Source organism: Notolabrus celidotus, chromosome 7, assembly GCF_009762535.1.
Source record: "Notolabrus celidotus isolate fNotCel1 chromosome 7, fNotCel1.pri, whole genome shotgun sequence".
Lineage (NCBI taxonomy): Eukaryota > Metazoa > Chordata > Actinopteri > Labriformes > Labridae > Notolabrus > Notolabrus celidotus.
In genome coordinates, this window is record NC_048278.1 from 21,960,369 (window position 1) to 21,979,077 (window position 18,709).

Genomic DNA, 18,709 nt, shown 5'->3' on the forward strand with positions numbered 1-18,709 from the left:
TTGACAAAAGATCAATTTGTCTAACAATCTGTTGAACCTCCTGCTAACAAAATTATTCAGCTTTATTGTAAATAAAGGAAGTCAAAACCACCTGAGGGATATTAAAGAGCAGATTGATTGTCTTGCCCCCTTTCTGCTTCCTAGTTAAATGTATGAGAAGTACATACAATATAGGTCGCATCAACATAAACCTCCTTCAAAAGGGTCAGTATTACATTCAATGTAGTATTGGTTTCAAAAGAGGGGTAAGCTGCACCCTTTTCCTTTGTTGGCTGTCAACAGAAAAGGACAGGGTAATTAACATGAATGATTATTTTTAGACCTTTAATTTGAAGTGTGGTGGCATTTGACTTCACGCAGCAGCTAACTGAGAAGACCCAAGGGAGTGTTGGCAGTGTTGCAGTAAATGTGGCACATTAGTCACATCTCAAGAAGTCCACACATTGTAGTTGTGGATCAATTCCTTGACTTCTTCCTGTTTTTATTTGGGGGATTTTTTCCTCTATTTTTAGTAGCATTTTTGTGACCTAAAGAATTAACATATACCCAGCTTTTACATAACAGTTAATATTTTGTAATCCACATTTTTATACTGTTTAGACCTCTAGCTATTTAATTCAGTCATTGCAATATGATTCTCATGATGATAAATTAGAGACAATTCTTCACATTTTTACTTGATTAGAAGTCATTATTCTGAACACCACTTAAATGGTTTTACAACTTTCTCCTGCCTGGGACACGCGTTCATGCATTTTTCTCAGCTGTTCAGAGTTCAGGATCCTTTATTTGTGTCCTAGAGCAGGAACAGTTCACTCCAAGATACTGACAGCCTCTTTCTGACCTCCAGGCCAAGCTTTCTTCCTAAGTTCAGCAGTGAGAGTGAAAATCCTCTAACTGAAGTAGTATAAATCATTCTTCTTTTCTCCACTGCTTCTGAGCAGAAACAGGAGAGTTTATAAGTGATAAATACAGACAGAGGAGCCACCTTCTTTGGCTAGGCATTTCAATGAACACAGTTAGCAAAATTTCAGTATGATAGACTCCAAGGGTTCCTGTGTGCCTTAGCGACTCCTACTGGTTGGTCAGGATGTGTGTTAACTCAAGAGAAGGAGAATCTGGAATCTGTGCTGCTCTCCCATTGGAGCTCCCTGCTGTCAGGTGTAAAGAAGCAGCTGGTGACTCTGCGTGTATCAGGTGAAGCACATGGTAGTCAACACCCTCTTGAAGCCACTACTAGGAGTTGGCAGTGCCTGGGAAAGCAGCACACAGGGGAATTGGCTACAATTATATTAATGCCTGCCAGATAGGCTAGTAGCTAAAATAACATAAACTGTTTTGTCATGTTTTCACTGACTCCAGTCTAATCATCGATCACTTGTAATGCTGTAATATGATGGAGTGTATTTTTCATATCTGCGAGTCTCTTCTGATTACACCCTATTAGCTTTGCTTCAGTTACTTTGATAAGAAAATGTATACTCTGAAATGTGATGCCATGTTTGGATGTACACTTAATGAGTTTTTGCTACAACTGCTTTACTGTTGGAATGTCCTTCAACTTATCCAGCAAATGTTTCCTGTTTTGTTTTCATCTACAGACTGGCAGGAAAGAGAAAGGTGACCCATTAAACTCAGCCATTGACAAGATGACCAAAAAGACCCGGGACCTGCGCAGACAGGTGAGTACTACTTCTATACATCTAAATCTTCTTTGCAGAACTTGTATTTGCCATCTCTCAAATGGAGACACAACTTTTATTTATTTTTTCACTCAGACATCCCAAGTTGGGGCAGACAATGTTCTATATTTTCAGAAATTGTATTTTTTCCTATATACATAAACAGGCAAAGCCCACTATCTCATGGTCCGTCTCTCAAAACTTTCCAAATTATCTAAATAGTCAGTGTCACTCAACGAGAGGGCCATTCCTTTCTCCTCTTAAGGCTGATTTATACTTCTGCGTCGAATCGACGGCGTAGCCTACGCCGTAGGTCCGCGTAGCTCCCGTACCTACGCAGAGGCCTACGCACGTAGCTGACGTGCACCTCCTCCAAAATGTAACTACGCGTAGAGCCGACGCGGACCGCAAGCTCTGTGATTGGTCCGCTCGATGGCTTTGTCTTTCCCGCATTCACAGCACTTCCGGGATCCCGGACATCGGCCACACATCGGCTGTGTATTTCATCTCCTCCTCTCTATTCTTCATGTAATCATGTCTGTATGATAAACAGCAACATGTATCAGCTGTAGATTAACAGAACACGCTCTGAATCGATGTGGAAAAGTAAACAGAGATCGTAGCAGGACCGGAAGCAGGCGACCGGCTATCAGAGAGACCACACTGCCCTCAGGCGTATCGGAGGAGAATTGCTGCGCGACACGGACACATCGACGCACAAGTATGTGGGGCTCATGTCCGCGTCAGCCCCTGCTGCGTAGGGGCGACGCAGAAGTATAAATCAGCCTTTAGTCAGTGCTCCCCTTTCTGAACAATGTCAATCTTAAACTGGTCAAAGAATCAATATTAATTTATTTAAAGCTAAATAATGAATTCAAACAGCTGGCACTGCAGTTTCAGTGTATCCCATACAGAACAAAGTAAGATATTTGTTGGGAGCCATTTACAGATTCCCTGGTGCAAAGGCAGCAGGTGGATATTACATTTATTTAAATGGACTGATCAATTTTAGACTGCAGTGCCAATGTTCATCTTAACCAGGGAAAGTGACAAACATAAACTGTAGCTAATAAATATTTTTAGTGCAACTATATGACATCTGTTCAACACAGAAAAGAGTCATGCTTCAACAGACACAACTGGACTAGACTGAAGAGCTAACACTTGTTGATGGAATTGATTCAAAAATGGTTCTAGTTGCTAAGTGAAATTTGTTGAAATAACCAAAACATATAATTTAACCAAACTTTAACCCAGAGTAGGAAGAACTTCACATAGACAAACATTGTTATTAGACAGACTACAGGTTAATAAAGATAAAATGCTCTTCCAACTTTCAATACTTTATTTCCATTACCATTCCTTCCGTTTCTGGGTTTGTACATACTTTTTCTTAGATGCTTTTAACACATAGTATACAGTGTTACAAGCTAAAATTTTGTTTGGAGTCCACTAACTTTTCTTTTTCATTTTGCATGCGCTTAAAGTGCCTACTTTCTGCATCAAACCAATGCAGTTCAGCATTCTAACCAATAGTGTCCGAAGTGCAAAAGATACCTTTGGCACCATCATTTTTTGTCGCTGTGCTCACCGAGCTCTCATTTGAAAATACTTCAAGTTTTGGAACACCGCTGCACTCGTCAATGTCACTTTGCCCTTAGTAACCAATCCATACCAAGAAGGGGCGGGGCTGCAAAATAATTTTTGTCAACAACCATAATGGAAGAGAAACTAATTAGACCTGTATTTCTTGTTAACTGTGCCAACACCAAGACACAACTCCTTCCCATTGTTTTATGTTTTCTTGGTTAAATTTCTTTGAGAAGGGCTCAGTCGATGGCCCTACCAGCAAAAGAAAATACCCTCGCCTGACACAGGCCCTTGAGTTTCATCTTGTAATCAAAACACTGTGTACCCAAATTTTTTGTTGATGATAAAATGCTTTCCTAGTCATAAGAGATCTTGAGCCCTGCTCCACACTTCATTCTCATACTCTGGAGAGTCATATTAAGACGCAGTAGAAAATTTTGCTTTCAAATTCAAAAGGTTTTTCACCACTGGTGATTAAATAGAAAACTGTTTGTGCTTGGTGATATAAAAGTTTGAGAGTATGAATAAATGTTAACAACACACATAACATAAAGATAACCCTAATTTGGATGTAGTACAACAATTCAAGCATTTTCTTGCTGCTCTTTTATGTCTTGTAAATTAAAAATTAGTATCTTTTTAACACACCTTCTATTATAGATTACAGAGTATTTGAGCCGGCATCCCCCTTAGGAAAATAAACCCTATTCATGAACCATGATGACATCTGAGTGTTATGATCCCTGACTGCACTTCTTCCAAACAGCCCGTTCCTGTCGTGCAGTGCAAGATATTTCTCTGCGTGAGAGGCACAAAAATGACAGTAGTGACTACCTGCACAGAGTTGCTGCCGTTGTGTCCTCTCTGACCTATTAAGACCAGGGGATCATTCCAGAAGGGAGGCTCTAACTCAGCCTCCCGTTGGGCATTTGGTGGGGCTGTCTGACAGGCTGGCAGGCGGTACTCACTCTGACAGGATGCTCTATTGACTCAGGGCTTGACATGACAGAATGGGCGGTCTGTTTGAGCTTTGAGTTTAGATGGGAGGGCAAACTTGCTGCGCACATGCAGACATTACACTGAGCCACGATACTGTAATTATGTCAAAGCATTTAGCAAGTCAGTGGTGCCGTGTAGAGACACAAGACCTTCCTGAGGGGAGGAACACAAATTGTGCGTCTGAGCGTTTCAGCCTCCTTTGTGAAAAGGAGGGATCAAATATTAGAGAAGACAAGCACAAATGACAGGCAGCGTTTGTGAAATGGGAGCAGGTAAGATTGAACAAGCTTTGTGACAACACCACCAGAGAAATGTGGCATTGTTGTTTTCGTACCATGCTGTTGTGTTTACATACAAGACAATGCGAAGGTGTCTGTCATGCTGGGAGAATTCAGAGGATGTCAATCATGTTGTGCTCACCCCCATTTTGTTTTCTTAGTTGATGCAAATTTCCACAACACTACCCTGTCTGATGGAGACAATGCAGGGCTGTACAACCATGCAAGTTTTCCATCATTCAAATGTAGACATGGTGTTTAATAACCAAGTTTAAAAGCACATTTTAAACTTTTTAATGAAAATAACTGGGGAATGTACGGTGGCCCTGAAGTGCAACTCACAACGGCAAATCAGAAAACACAACAGCAAATCAGAAAAACAACGGCAATTCAGAAAACACAACGGCAATGCAGAAAACACAACGGCAATTCAGAAAACACAACAGCAATTCAGAAAACACAACAGCAATTCAGAAAACCCTTCAGGGCAACCGTGGGAATGTGAGAGGCAATGTGTAAACATCCGTCACGACTCAAAATTACATTTTGAAATTGTTCCCATCTGCAGTTATATCAACCTCTTAAATTTACAATAGATGTAATCAGGCAAACAAAGACACACAGAAAAAAAGCTTCCTGGACAAGAAAACAATGGTGCCTCTGCCATAATACAATGTGAAATCACACCAATACTATGGATACAATGCGGAAGTACAAAGTTGTGATGAAAGTGACCTTGGTTATAGCAGATTCACAATATTTAAGCATTAGTATTTAAATAAGTCTCTTTTCTAACTATTAAAATATTTGTTTCTGGGTGCCAGTTTTGCTTAGTTGGTTGAGCAGGCGCCCCATGTACAAAGGCTGTAGCCCTTTTTGTTGTCGTCATGGCATGCTTGTCTCAAAAATTAACTTCAAGGTTTTGGCATCAAGCAGAAACACAAAAAATGTTTAAAAAATGAATCTGTTAATAGTTATTCTCCTTAAAATTATCAAGTGTTAATCTAGAGCCTTGTCCTTCACATTTAGCTAACTATGTTTGTCCCAGTTTCACTTGCATGTGCACAGAGATACGCAGACAACGTTAAAGATTCAAAAGAATAATACATAAAACATAACTTGTGTTAACAGTCTACACCCAAGGCTCTTTGATGGCTTGACCATGCCTCTCAGCGGGGCAGCAAACTGAAATTTACATATGTTCTTACGAGCCAGGAAAAGATAACAAACAACTCGTTTCGCACTTTTTATGAATTGACACATTATATAGAGACAGCAAGTCGCAGCTTAGCCAGACTTTGTCTTTGGCGAAAACTTCATCTCCATAAGTCAGAGCCCCTTGTGCCCTACCAGCCTTTTAACAGCTGGTGGCTCTCTGCTTCCCTGCTGTACATCTGCTGCTGGCAGGAGTGGGCCCCTTTCATGCTGACCCTCTGGTCCAGGACGCAGCAGTCATGATGGTGGATCATTTCCCTGCTATGCATTCTAATTCTAGAAAAAAAACATTTAAAAGTTGAATGTCTTTCCTAATTTGCCTCTTGAAATAACATAGACAGCAGGCAAAGCAAGAAGAGACTTATTGAGATAGGAAAAACACGAGACACAGGGTTTCAAAATTATTACGGACACATAAAAGGAGGCAATCACATGAATAAATCAAAATATACTTGTGGAAAAACCTCAAGCTTTTCATATTTATTTTGAAAAATAAAGGTATGATACCGCCGGTCTCATGAGTAGAAGTGGAAAAATGGAAATTTTCCAAATATAAAGACATAGTTAAATACTTAAATTAACCAGAAAGCCAGTTAAGGGGGCTAAAAAAAGCTATGATTCCTCCAATTAGATTAAAGTCTCATTCTAATGTGCCCAAACTAAAAGCATTTATTGCTCCAGGATGAATGGATATTATTAAAGTTGGACAAACAAGAAAATTAAAGCACAGTTGACATTATCTACCTCAGGGAGATTGAACTTAAAAAGCATCATTTTTTAATTGAGAAGCAAAACTGCACCACTGTTTAAAGTTTGACAATCAAAATGGAAAGCTGAAAAACAAATGACTCCAAGCCCAACAGCTCCAGGCCAAATAAAGAAACCAAGGATATTAGATAAATAAAGGAATTTGATAAATGTGGCACCGATGGCTTCACTGACTCTATTTGCGGTTTGTTTCTCTCTTTTTTTGGCGTGGAGAATCACCAAATACTTTGAGTACATACAGCTAGATATCTTTTATGTCCAATTAAGAAAAGTCTATAATACTGTCAAGAAGAACAATTTTGGTAAGAAATAAGAACCAGAAAGTAATCCTTGTGAAACAATAAAAGCTAAAATGGCAGTGGAAGAGGCATTTTGAGGCAGAAGAAGATGCTGGGGATATCAGATTAAAATTCATGTGACTGTTAGCAACTGAAAACCACTTTTAAAAAATGATTGAAGAATGTCATGGACAACTCTATCAAGCACTGTGTTCGGATCCAAGCTCACTCAGCTCAATTACAGTATGCTGCTCCACTGAACAGTGTAACCTTTTCTTTTTATGAATCACAAAGCATGACTTTTCTGATCATCAAAAGAATTTGAATGTAAAATCTTTCACATTACCTAACCCAGCACTTTTGTGGTTATGAAATTGCATTGCATATGAAAGTTGAGTGATGAAAAGAAAGTGAAATAAAAATCCTGGATTCCCTCTCAAAGTAATTTTTACAGTTATTCACCCCATAGACATTTGTATTAATTCAATGTAAGCTGCAATGACGCATTCATACCTTTGATGTCTTTGAATATGTCCTTTCCTCTATTGCTGTTACTACTGCTTAGGCCTCCATTTATGGCTCCTTTACAGAGGAAAACAATCATAAAACTAGGGTTATCATGTTTATCTATTGCCTGAGTGAACAAAGTCCACCTGGGTTAAATTAATGGAAACTGCATCTGCAAACACAGATACTGTACATTTCCAGTTGCACATGAAATCATCTGAGCTTTAATCTCATTTTCTGATAAGAAATGTGATACCTCATACAATGTGTCCCTACAGATCACATGAACAAAATGTCAAGACGAGCTAATCAGTGATGCTACTATGCTGTAGCTCAGTAATTAGCCCACCAACTGAAGCTTGAAAAATTGTAATCCTTACTGCAAGTCATATAGGACGGAGGACATTTTTAAAGCTCAGGGTTGTCACAGACTTCAAAAGATCAGGATGTTTTCTGTTCTATTCACTTATTCCTTCCATTATTAGACGTACATGTAAACAGGTTTGCTTACCTGTTTCATCTAATAAAACAAAAATATTTTGTCTCTTGTGATGCCGTTATAGAGCCTGAGTTAAGCACCAGTATGTTTTAAAAATGCAGTCTTTATCATTATCTAATTTTAACAATCTTCCTTTGTAACAAACCCTCTTCCTACCCTGCTGAGGAATCATCCACTTTTCAGGTTTTTCATTGGCCTAGATTCTACTCAGCCGAGTCAGACTGATCCTCAAGCCTACATAAGTGTTAATGCATATACGCATTAGCCAGTTAATGCACTTAAATGAAGCCCCTTCTTGCTTAATGCATAAGTATGTGGGTGTGTCCTTGTATAGCTTGTGCACATGTGACTGACTGCCCTGACAGTCTGAAACTGGGATTTTCGCAGGCAATCTCACACATACTGTTTCACTTGAAATCCTGAAATAGATGCCTTTCCAATACACTTTATCAATAATAGCATGAACCTTTTTGAATGCGCTAAAGGGCTGTTCAGTGTTTTAGTTTTGATGCGCGCAAAGTAGTGGCTGTTTGGTGAAGTGGGACAGTCATCCTCTCTAACCAGTAATATGGAGCAGTTTGCTCAATTTTACAAAAACAAATGGGTGTAAAATGTACACTCATCTGGTAGATATAATGCATATATTTCCATTAAAATAAGTAACAGAATGTTCACAGTTGCCACAGAAATGAATATGCTTTAGCCTTTGGCCCTTTTTGAGAGTAGGAGCTGGGGAAGATCTGAGAAAAAAACACCACATATAGCTTCAAAGCTTACTGTTGTCTTTTCTGCATGTTTTTTATCAATTATCACCTATGTACAGTCAGACTTTCCTTTTTTGGCTGTAAGTAACAGTGCAGCTGCAACAAAGCAGAATGTGCTAAACTTTAGCACAATTTAGAATTTAAGTTTCTCTTATAAATTAGCATTCACAAAGTAACCTAGCCGACAAAGTTGTTGGAAATGAGCCATGTGTTTCCCCCCCACCCCTCCGTCATCCAGTCTGTAATGAATGCATCTGTCAACTCATCTCTCAGGGCCCTATTTTGACTGATGGCTGATTCCAGGATTCCCTATAGCACAACAGCTACTCACTCTCTCTCTCTCTCTCTCTCTCTCTCTCTCTCTCTCTCTCTCTCCTCTCTCTCTCTCTCTCTCTCTCTCTCTCTCTCTCGCCATTCTGCTTTGGGATGTTGAAATCATTTCCATTTCTGCCATTAGTTAGTTGATTGGTACAGCTGTTTTTAATTGTTGAGGGTTATCATGTTAAGAAGGAACAGCTGCCTCAAATCTTGTCAGCTGTAAGTCTTTGTTTAGAGTAACTCTTCAAGATTATCTGTGAATCCACTTACTTTACTCTGCAAAATTGTTTCCACGCTATGCATTCAATTTTCATTAGCTTTGGTATTGACAGTTTTCTGTTGTCTCAGGTGCTGGGGAATACACTGCCTTTTTGGAGGCGTCACTCTCTAATAGCTCATCTAAAACACATGGATATACAGTATATACAAGGGCTGTCAAACACTAAACATTTAAAATCTTGGTTAGTCACAAATTTATTTTCATGTTTAAAATTCCATTATTTAGCATTTCAAAACAGTTTGAACGTCTATGTTAACAATTCAAAGAAATACATGTTAACCTGTCCCCTTAGACCCAAAACGTCCACAATGTTGACCAGCCTATACTCTTTGTTCCTATTGGACAATCACTGTGGTTTTGGTTGTCATCCCTCAGCCCTTTACAGCATGTCAACCCTCACATTGGGCTGATTTATACTTCTGCGTCTCCCCTATGCAGCAGAGGCTGACGCGTTCATGAACACTACATACGCATATGTCACACAGCAATTCCCTGCCGAAACGCTTGAGGGCAGTGTGGTCTCTCTTGGCTCGTTTCCACCAAGCAGTCTGGTATGGATCAGTACAGTTTGGTATGGGTCGGATCGGTAACGCCTGATCCTGTTTGCGCTTCCACAGCCAACTGTGCCCTACTTTGTGGGCGGCGTGTAAGCCGAAAGCCGATAACCGCCTCAGCTACGTAATAGCATGACATCATGGCAGCGTGACACAGTGTACTCCCCTAATAAATGCAACAAAGAAGTAAAACGCAAGGAAAGACTGCACCTCCACGGTCAACCATAGAGTGTTGTTTTTTGATGCCATGTTCCAAACAAAAAAAGTTATCTTCCCGAAGTCCACTGGAGATTTAAACATGGCGGGGTTATGTGTTGTTCTTTATTACCGCTGTTGCACGGGAAGTGACAATTCTTTTGACCAATCAATGGACTACAGTGTTTCTAGCTCCACCTTCTTGGGTCAGATCAGCATGTCTGGCACCCCAACAGAAAGGTACCAAAAAGTGGGATGGTACGGCTCGGTAATTTGGGGACCTATCCCGGTTTTAGTCAATGGAAACGCCACAAAATGCGTGCCGTACCGAGACGAACCGAACTGAACCGCCTGCTGGAAACGGGGCTTCTGATAGCCAGTCACCTGCTTCTGGCCCCGCTACCATCTCTGTTTACTTTTCCACAGTGATTCAGAGCGTGTTATGTTAATCTACAGCTGGTACATGTTGCTGTTTATGATACAGACATGATTACATAAAGAATAGAGATGAGGAGATGAAATACACGGCCGATGTGCGTCCGATAAGCATGGATCCCGGAAGTGCTGTAAATGCAGGAAATACAAGCCGCCGAGCGGACCAATCACAAGGCTTGCAGTCCTTGTCGATTCTACGCGTATTTACATTCTAGAGGAGCGTTGGCTAGTATAAATCAGCCTTTAGTCTTCCCAGTTTCCTACACTGCCTATTATCCGTCTCTAAATGAGGTATAAAAAAGCCCAAAAGGTGACAAGGTGATAATAATTTAAAATTAATTCAAATTGTTTCAGTATACTTCAACAATTATATCCTGCTGTCCATCTCAATCACATAACATACAGCGTAATGGGGTAGATGGTCAAAATGTGTGAGTGTTGTTTTTACATCATGTTTGATGCAAAATCAATCAATTATTCAATCTTTATTTATATAGCACCAAATCACAACAAACGTTATCTCAAGACGCTTTTACAAACATAGCAGGTCTAGACATTACTCTTTGTTAAATTATTAACAGAGACCAAAGACAGGACAAAAGTGGACAAATTATTTGTTCCTGCTCAATAAATACATAACCAAATCACTGTTACAAACACAACAAGACCCATTAAAACCATACTACAAACTAATTGCATCCAGTAAGAACCCAGCTCATTGAGTCCAAACTGCCTGAACACAAGCTAAACTTGCTGTCTTATAACCCAAATTACCAGACAGACTGTTAATAAGGGAGATTCTGAAATGCCCCAAAATTACCAAGTATCACCAATTCTACCCAATTACAAGATTTTGACAGTTTCACACAATAACTTGAGCAGACATTACATCCCCCAATTAATTGTCTAGTGTTTCAGTTAATTTCACTTACGCTGCCCCTGTTTTCTTGAACTTGAGATGCGTTGCATGTCTCCAAAAAAGGCAGCGAAACACTTTCTTAAAGACTCAGCAGAGCAGTTAGACTGAAGCAGCCCTGAAGGTTTAGGGTGTCTAGCTGATATATCGCTATCCGGTGAGCGCTCTGCTACTTCTGTTGGTGTTAAACAGTCAGATAATCCCTGGCTTTTGTCCTGACATAAGCTTGGCCGCCATGCCTCTCCCTTCAACAACACACACTGTTTGTATATTTTGTAATACGTCACCACACTTTACAACAGACACTTCTTTGAACACTATGAGACATCTTTTCTTAATGAGGAATATCAAATTTCCTATTGAAATAAAAAAAAATCCTCTACAGATGATTCATAGGTGGAAAATCATGACTAAAATCTGACAATGCATGTTATTTTTAAGGAAAGCAAGCATTACAATGAAAAAGCCCATTTATGCCCCCCTTTCTTGTTTCTAAAAGTGGATTTCCCTGACCAGTGTTTTATTCAGCAGGACAAATTAAAAAGGAGGCTTTAAGAAAAGATATCAATTGTTTTTCCTCAGATTGTTGATGATCAGTCAGTCCCTTTCCCCCCTTTCATTCCTCCCCTCTCCTCTCACTAATCATCTTCCCATGCTCCCTGATAGGTATCATATAGGAGGGCTATTACTTAATTTTTGATTTGCTCAGGCTGTTCCCCCTCAGCCGTGGCTCCAAGCCATTTATGGTGTGATTGCTCTTGACATTTTAATAAGAAACTTTCCTGTGCTGACCCCAAGGTACCTTCTGCTATGTGTTCTGAATCACAAGTGAAACATAACAGAAACTGAAATACAACTGTAAACACCCAGAGATACAGCAGAACTCTCTGTCAGATTCAGTTTCATGGTTAGAAGTCTTAGATGTCTTAAGGGCATTGCACAAGTCAAGATAGCAGATTTTGTCTTTGATTGCATAAGTGTACACATGGTAATTCAGTCGTAATTTTTTCAATCCATTGAAGACAAAGTATTTCCTTTGTTTTGAGTCATACACTTCTCACAGCAAACATTTGTCACAGTTCCCCTCATGCATCTGCTTTCAGCAAGTGTCTAATCCGACAAAATGCAAACAGTTCTCCCATTAAAAGGCAAATGTTCTATACTAACGCTCATCTTATCTTTGAAGATCAAACAGCGCTCATACTATTCAGTGTTCAACACATACATTTGACTGTGGACTTCTGCTAAGCACATGCATCATCTTTGTTATTTCACTACGCTTCTTGCGTTAAGTATCATGTGGGTTTTGCGGTTTCTCCTTTTTGATGGCAAGAATAAGGAAATGCACAGAATGAAATCCATGATGGAGGGATTAGAAAAGGAGGTGTGGTAATACTATTTCACAAGTAAATAAAATCCTGGGATGGCAAAGCCATCACTGCCACCATTGTGCCAAATCCCCCATAAATTTCTTCTCATTTTTTAATTTATGAAAATCACATGAGTCCATTACAGAAGCCAAATGCATAATTGTTCATTTATTAATTTATTCATTCTCTCCCAGAAGGCTTTACAAAAACTCTTTGGACACTCAAACAACGTCAGCAGACATTTTGATATTAAACATGAAAAACATCTCCAAAAGTATTCATTTCCTGCCACAATAGCCTACAATCTCCAAGTTTTCCAAACCTGACTGCAGGGATTGCCTACCATTCAGACACAGGAGAGCAAGTGAGGTTGAGCATTGATGTTGAGAAATAAAGCCTGGCTTGTGGTTGACCTTCCAATTTATCCCAGGTGTTGGATGCGATTTAAGTCAGGGTTATGCCAAGGTAAGAGTCCAAACTGAAGAAAATCATTTATTCATGGAAATGGTGCATGAAAGCTCAGTTGTGACCTTGGAAAAAAAGAAGCATTCAACAGAACATCTTTTGAGCAAAACTTTTCACATGGGCGCTGGCATGTTCGAACCAAAAGAGGTTCTCCTGGAGTCAAAGATAAAAAGCTGTAGCCTTCCATTGTCTCGAATATCACTTTATCCAGAAGCATCAACAATAACTTTAACCGTTTTAGCAATTGAAAATACGTTCACGAGCCAAAATCACGAAACTAGCCTTGAACTGCGTACTTGTTTATACACTTTGGCCAAATAACATATCCCTCTTTTACTCTGTTTTTCTGTTATCCTTATATCTCTCTGTCTTCTTGTCTGTCATCTATTATCACAGAAGGTTTGGCACTCTGCTGTTTTTCACACCATATCTCCTGCAGCCTACATGCTGCCAGCCAGCATGCTAATAGCATTCTGGGAAAATAAAATGTATGCATGCAAAATTTATATCACAAATGAGACCCAGGACACGACCACAACACCCATAGCATTTCTCAAGTAATCCCCAAAATATGAATATGTAAAACAAAAACACTGTTGCATTCAAAGCTCCAACAATTGTGGCAGTGCTCGACTAAGGGGACAAATAGCTGCCCCCGTACCTTATAATGAGCAGAGCCTTTGCTATCTATTGGAATTCCAGGTCTATTTCCTTTAACTGTTGGCGAAAATACAGAGGGTGTGTTAGAAGGGAGATGGAGGGGGTGGAGCATGGAGGGAGGAGAGGTCTGGAAGATTGAAGATGGATTTCTGTGGGAGTGGTGTGTGTAGGCATTAAAATGCTGATGGTGCAGGAGAGACTGCGACTTGGGAAATCACTCGTCTGTATCATTTCTCCACTCAAACCTAACGTCAGGATCAGTTTCGCTGCTGGGCATTCATGAGCATCCTGAGGCCTACCAATGCCTTACACACTTCCTATGCATATGCATATGTACGCGGGATCAACTGGTGAATGCAGGAAAAAACAACAACTTGTAATCTTACAAGAGTCTGTTATCTCAGCCGCTGCCCAAAGGGGATTTCCAGACTCAGATCAGTACCTTTAAATCACTGATTTTATATTAAAGACACAAAAAAGTAGTTGAAAAGGTTTTTTTGTGAAACGTGATCAACTAAATCTGTATCTGACAAAGAGTTCAAAGTAAAAAAACAACAGTTGCTGAAAGAAAATTTCCATAACAACATTGTTCTTTGAATGCAGACAAAAATGGTCTTATAACACTTTTATATATATACTGAAACCATACTGAATGTATCGGACACTCAGGTTTATTGTTCAGTTTAGTCACAAGAATGAATAAACTGCACTTCTCTTTCATGGGAAATGATACAAATGTCGATACATCAATGGAGGTTGATTGTTTAACCAAAATTTGATATGAATATTGTATTGTTCTGACAATTCCTCACAGCTCTTCCACTTTGTTTTTGTACTTCAGTTGCACATTTGCATTTTAGAGTGAACTAAACTTTGTCACTTTCCCAAGTGAACACGCTACAGTCTAAACTTGGTAGAATTAATGGGAATTCTAAATTATCATATAATGATTTATGACACTGTTATGGTGGTTGTGGAAAAAGCAAATCATTCCCATGCAAAAATGCAACCCATCAGCAGTCCCCCATTTTACTCTCTTTATTTTTTGTCATGAACATTGAGGTAATCGCAGTTGAAGCCTGCAAACAACCCAAACGACCCCAAACCCCCAACTAGAAAATGTTAGTATGTTCTCTTGCAGCTTCCTTCAATGCTGCAACGGCACTAACATAGTGTGAAGATAGTTCTGGCAATGCAAGATTTTTATCTTTTCTGATTTCTCACCCTTCCCACCAGGCAACGGGATAGCAAGGTTACACAATTGCACTGATTCCACACTGTTCCCTACTGCATAAAAAAAATAAAAGAACCAGTCCTCACAATTCATAAATGCCAAAGTTTATCAGCTTTTAGCCTTGCATTGCATCTCAGTACACATCACATCAAATCAGTGATCAAGGATTATAGAGTCCTGGATCAAGGAGTGCTTAAAGAGAGTGCGGGCTCTAGGTTGTTTACAGCATTTGCAGACCTGTCATGGCCACTAGACTGGCCAAATCTAGTCTGTTTCCAGCGGCAAAAGTGATGGATTATCTGCCCTTAGGAGGGTATAATTCACCATTGTTCTCCTCCACTCTGTCGGCTGGCAATTAAGTTTGTAATTGCTGCAGGTTATTTAAGTGCCACTGACGGACTAACATATGATTTTTTGTTGGTTTAATGAATTGTCCCTTGTCAGTCACAGCTATTAGTCTCCTCTGCCCTCCCGTTTTACATTTCTAATTCAGGAGCACGGCCACAGTGTTTGCCTTGCCCCTAATTATAGAAGGTAGCCTGGAAAGTAAAACAAATCTTTGTCATCCATGTTGTTAATTAAAGACTTAATATCATCATTTATATGTCAGGAAAAGTGATGAACCGGCCAGAAGAGATATGGGTTTTATGCACACAATTCATGTCTTTTTAGTTTACATTTACTCTAATTGTGTGAGATAATGAATTTAAATTGTTCATAATGTTGGTGCGTTACAGAAACTCTAATTAGTTAGGATTATTAGAGTACTTAAACGGGTGATGTTCTAATTCTTTTCTGCTGTAATCGTCACGCGACTTTAACACCTCCACAAAGCAACAATAAAAGGAATCTATCAAAACAGCTTATTAAACTTGAATAGAATAATAAATATGGTGGCAATATTCTAACTAATATTATCTAAATTTTAACACCAATAAAGCCATGTTTTTGCAGTGAAATTAATTACAACAAAGTGTTTAATGATGGAGTCTTACAGACGGAAAAAATGGCACAGAGAAATGAACTCTGATGCTACATTAATAGATGACTATTTCTTATTTTCCTTTAGGTGTATCCTTGTCTGGCTCAGTTCTGGTCTCATGTGGCCAACTTCCTCTCTGTGTAAGATAAAGGACTTAAATGTTGTGCTTTCTATACTGTTCCCTCTGGCATCTCATCAGATATCCCAGTGAGTAGCATCAGGGTCCATTTACTGTCTTATAAAACAACCGGTCCCCTGCCAGTTCGGTACAAAAACGATTCCATAAACAAAGATATAAGTCACAAAGTCTGCCCCAGTAAAAGGCCTTATGGGAAAAATGACACCTTACAAGCAATTTACACTCCTGCCCGTTGAGAGTTCTCCTCCCCTTTTTCAATCGCCGTCTTTCTTTTCCCCTATCTCTGTCCTTCCAACCCCATTATGTTGCTACACCAGATTCATTACAATGCTAAGTGATATGTAATCATTGCCAAATGTAATACACTGAAGTCATCTGCAATACTATTATTAATATGATCTCTTCCCTCCATCTCTCACTTTCTGTATTCCAGTTGAGAAAGGCAGTGATGGACCACATTTCAGACTCTTTCCTGGAAACCAACGTTCCTCTGTTGGTGCTCATCGAAGCGGCCAAGAGTGGAAACGAGAAGGAAGTCAAAGAGTACGCCCAGGTGTTCCGTGAACATGCTAACAAGCTGGTGGAGGTTAGTCATGAATTATACATGGGGGCACGCACATATATCCACATCTATCTGTTCTTATTGGCCAGGTTGGAGACTAGAGTTTTATGCAAGTTATGCGCGAATATATGAGCGATGCAGTTCGAGTCACCATAGCGGTGCCCCGAAGTGAGATTTCAACACACAAAGGTATTTCTCTGTCAGAGGGATACAGACCCTCCTCATTAAAGAGACGGAGAAAATCCAGAGTGGGCTATATACCCTAAGCCTCAATATACATATTTCAACTTGTGAAGAGCTCCTTGCATAGATAAAATAAGAAACCAAAAGTGTAAAACGAAGTCTCCCTCAAGGAAAAATTCGGGGCACATTATATATTCAAGATGATATCATGCACAAGTATTTAAGATACATAAGAAACATTTATTTCACTTATTACACTGCAAAACAGATGTGCAGTTGAAATTTAAAACATTTTATGAAAAGCGAACACACACACACACACACACACACACACACACACACACACACACACACACACACACACACACACACACACACACACACACACACACACACACAGAGTCTTGTTTGAATATCTTAAAAACAGCTTTTCTGCCAGACAGTGTAATCAAGCATAATCAAAGTACATTGCAGTTCAAAATGCATTGTTCTCCTGAACTGTTTGTTCAGACATTTGTGGCTGGAATGACACTGCAACCACAACATCAAGCTTGAGCCATCATTGATTGCTGTTTTAATTTCAGAAATGACATGCTTGGCATTCAGCTATGTTTGCAAAGCTCAGCCGCTTTGACAAATGTTGCTGCTTGAAAATAGAACCCTGAATTTTTTTCCTTCAGAGTTTCATAATGCTGAAAGGAAGCAGCTAATCACGGCTCAGCCTATCAAATTGCACCATTTATGATGATGATGATGATGATGATGATGATGATGATGGTGATGGTGATGATGATGGTGATGATGTTGATGATGATGATGATGATGATGATGATGGTGATGATGTTGATGATGATGATGATGATGATGGTGATGATTATTAATATTAATATCATTATAATTATTATTATTAATATTATTATTATTATTATTACACGCAGTTTTCACACACATGATGTGACAGTGACTTTTTTCCTATGATTTAATAATAGAATTTTCAATAATTTATTTCCATATTTCTCCTACAGTGAAAGCTTTATCAAATACGGAAATATTTGCATATGTTCACTTTGTATGCCTAAAGGCTGATTTATACTTCTGCGTTGAATCAACGGCGTACCCTACGCCGGGGGTCCGCGTAGCTACCGTTCCTACGCTGAGGCCTACGCACATAGCTGACGTGCACCTCCTCCAAAAAGTAACTTCCCATAGAGCCGACGCACACCGCAAGCCCTGTGATTGGTCCGCTCGGCGGCTTTGTCTTTCCCGCATCTACAGCACTTCTGGGATCCAGGACATCGGCTGCGTATTTCATCTCCTCCTCTCTATTCTTCATGTAATCATGTCTGTATGATAAACAGCAACATGTATCAGCTGTAGATTAACATAACACGCTCTGAATCGCTGTGGAAAAGTAAACAGAGATCGTAGCGGGACCGGAAGCAGGCGGCCGGCTATCAGAGAGACCGCACTGCCCTCAGGCGTTTCGGCGGAGAACTGCTGCGCGACGCAGACACAGGACGTACAAGTATGTGGGGCTCATGTCTGCGTCAGCCCCTGCTGCGTAGCAGAGACGCAGAAGTATAAATCAGCCTTAAGGTTAAAACAGACCAATTCCCAATCAGAAGTTCTCAGAATAACTCATAACGTATTCAAACTGTAAGTTAACATTATGTTGACCTGTGTGACACTATAGACAACAAGCATCTGTTTACACAGAGGCATCTATATAGTGTCCTACTTGGCCATACTAAGGCCATACTCTGTGGAAGTCTGAATCCCACTTACAGAATACTCTTTACTCTAGTAAATTCAGATCACTGTAAGCACATTGACCTC

The 18,709-nt window shown here is 39.7% G+C and overlaps 1 protein-coding gene across 1 annotated transcript in view; it reads left to right on the plus strand.

The window, feature by feature from the left end:
- The window catches only part of ctnna2 (catenin (cadherin-associated protein), alpha 2), a 422,437-nt gene that overhangs the window by 325,659 nt on the left and 78,069 nt on the right, over positions 1 to 18,709 (plus strand). Inside the window, 2 exon segments of the mRNA XM_034687997.1 lie at positions 1,602 to 1,682; positions 16,562 to 16,714. Of these exon segments, the coding sequence (XP_034543888.1) occupies positions 1,602 to 1,682; positions 16,562 to 16,714 (234 nt within the window).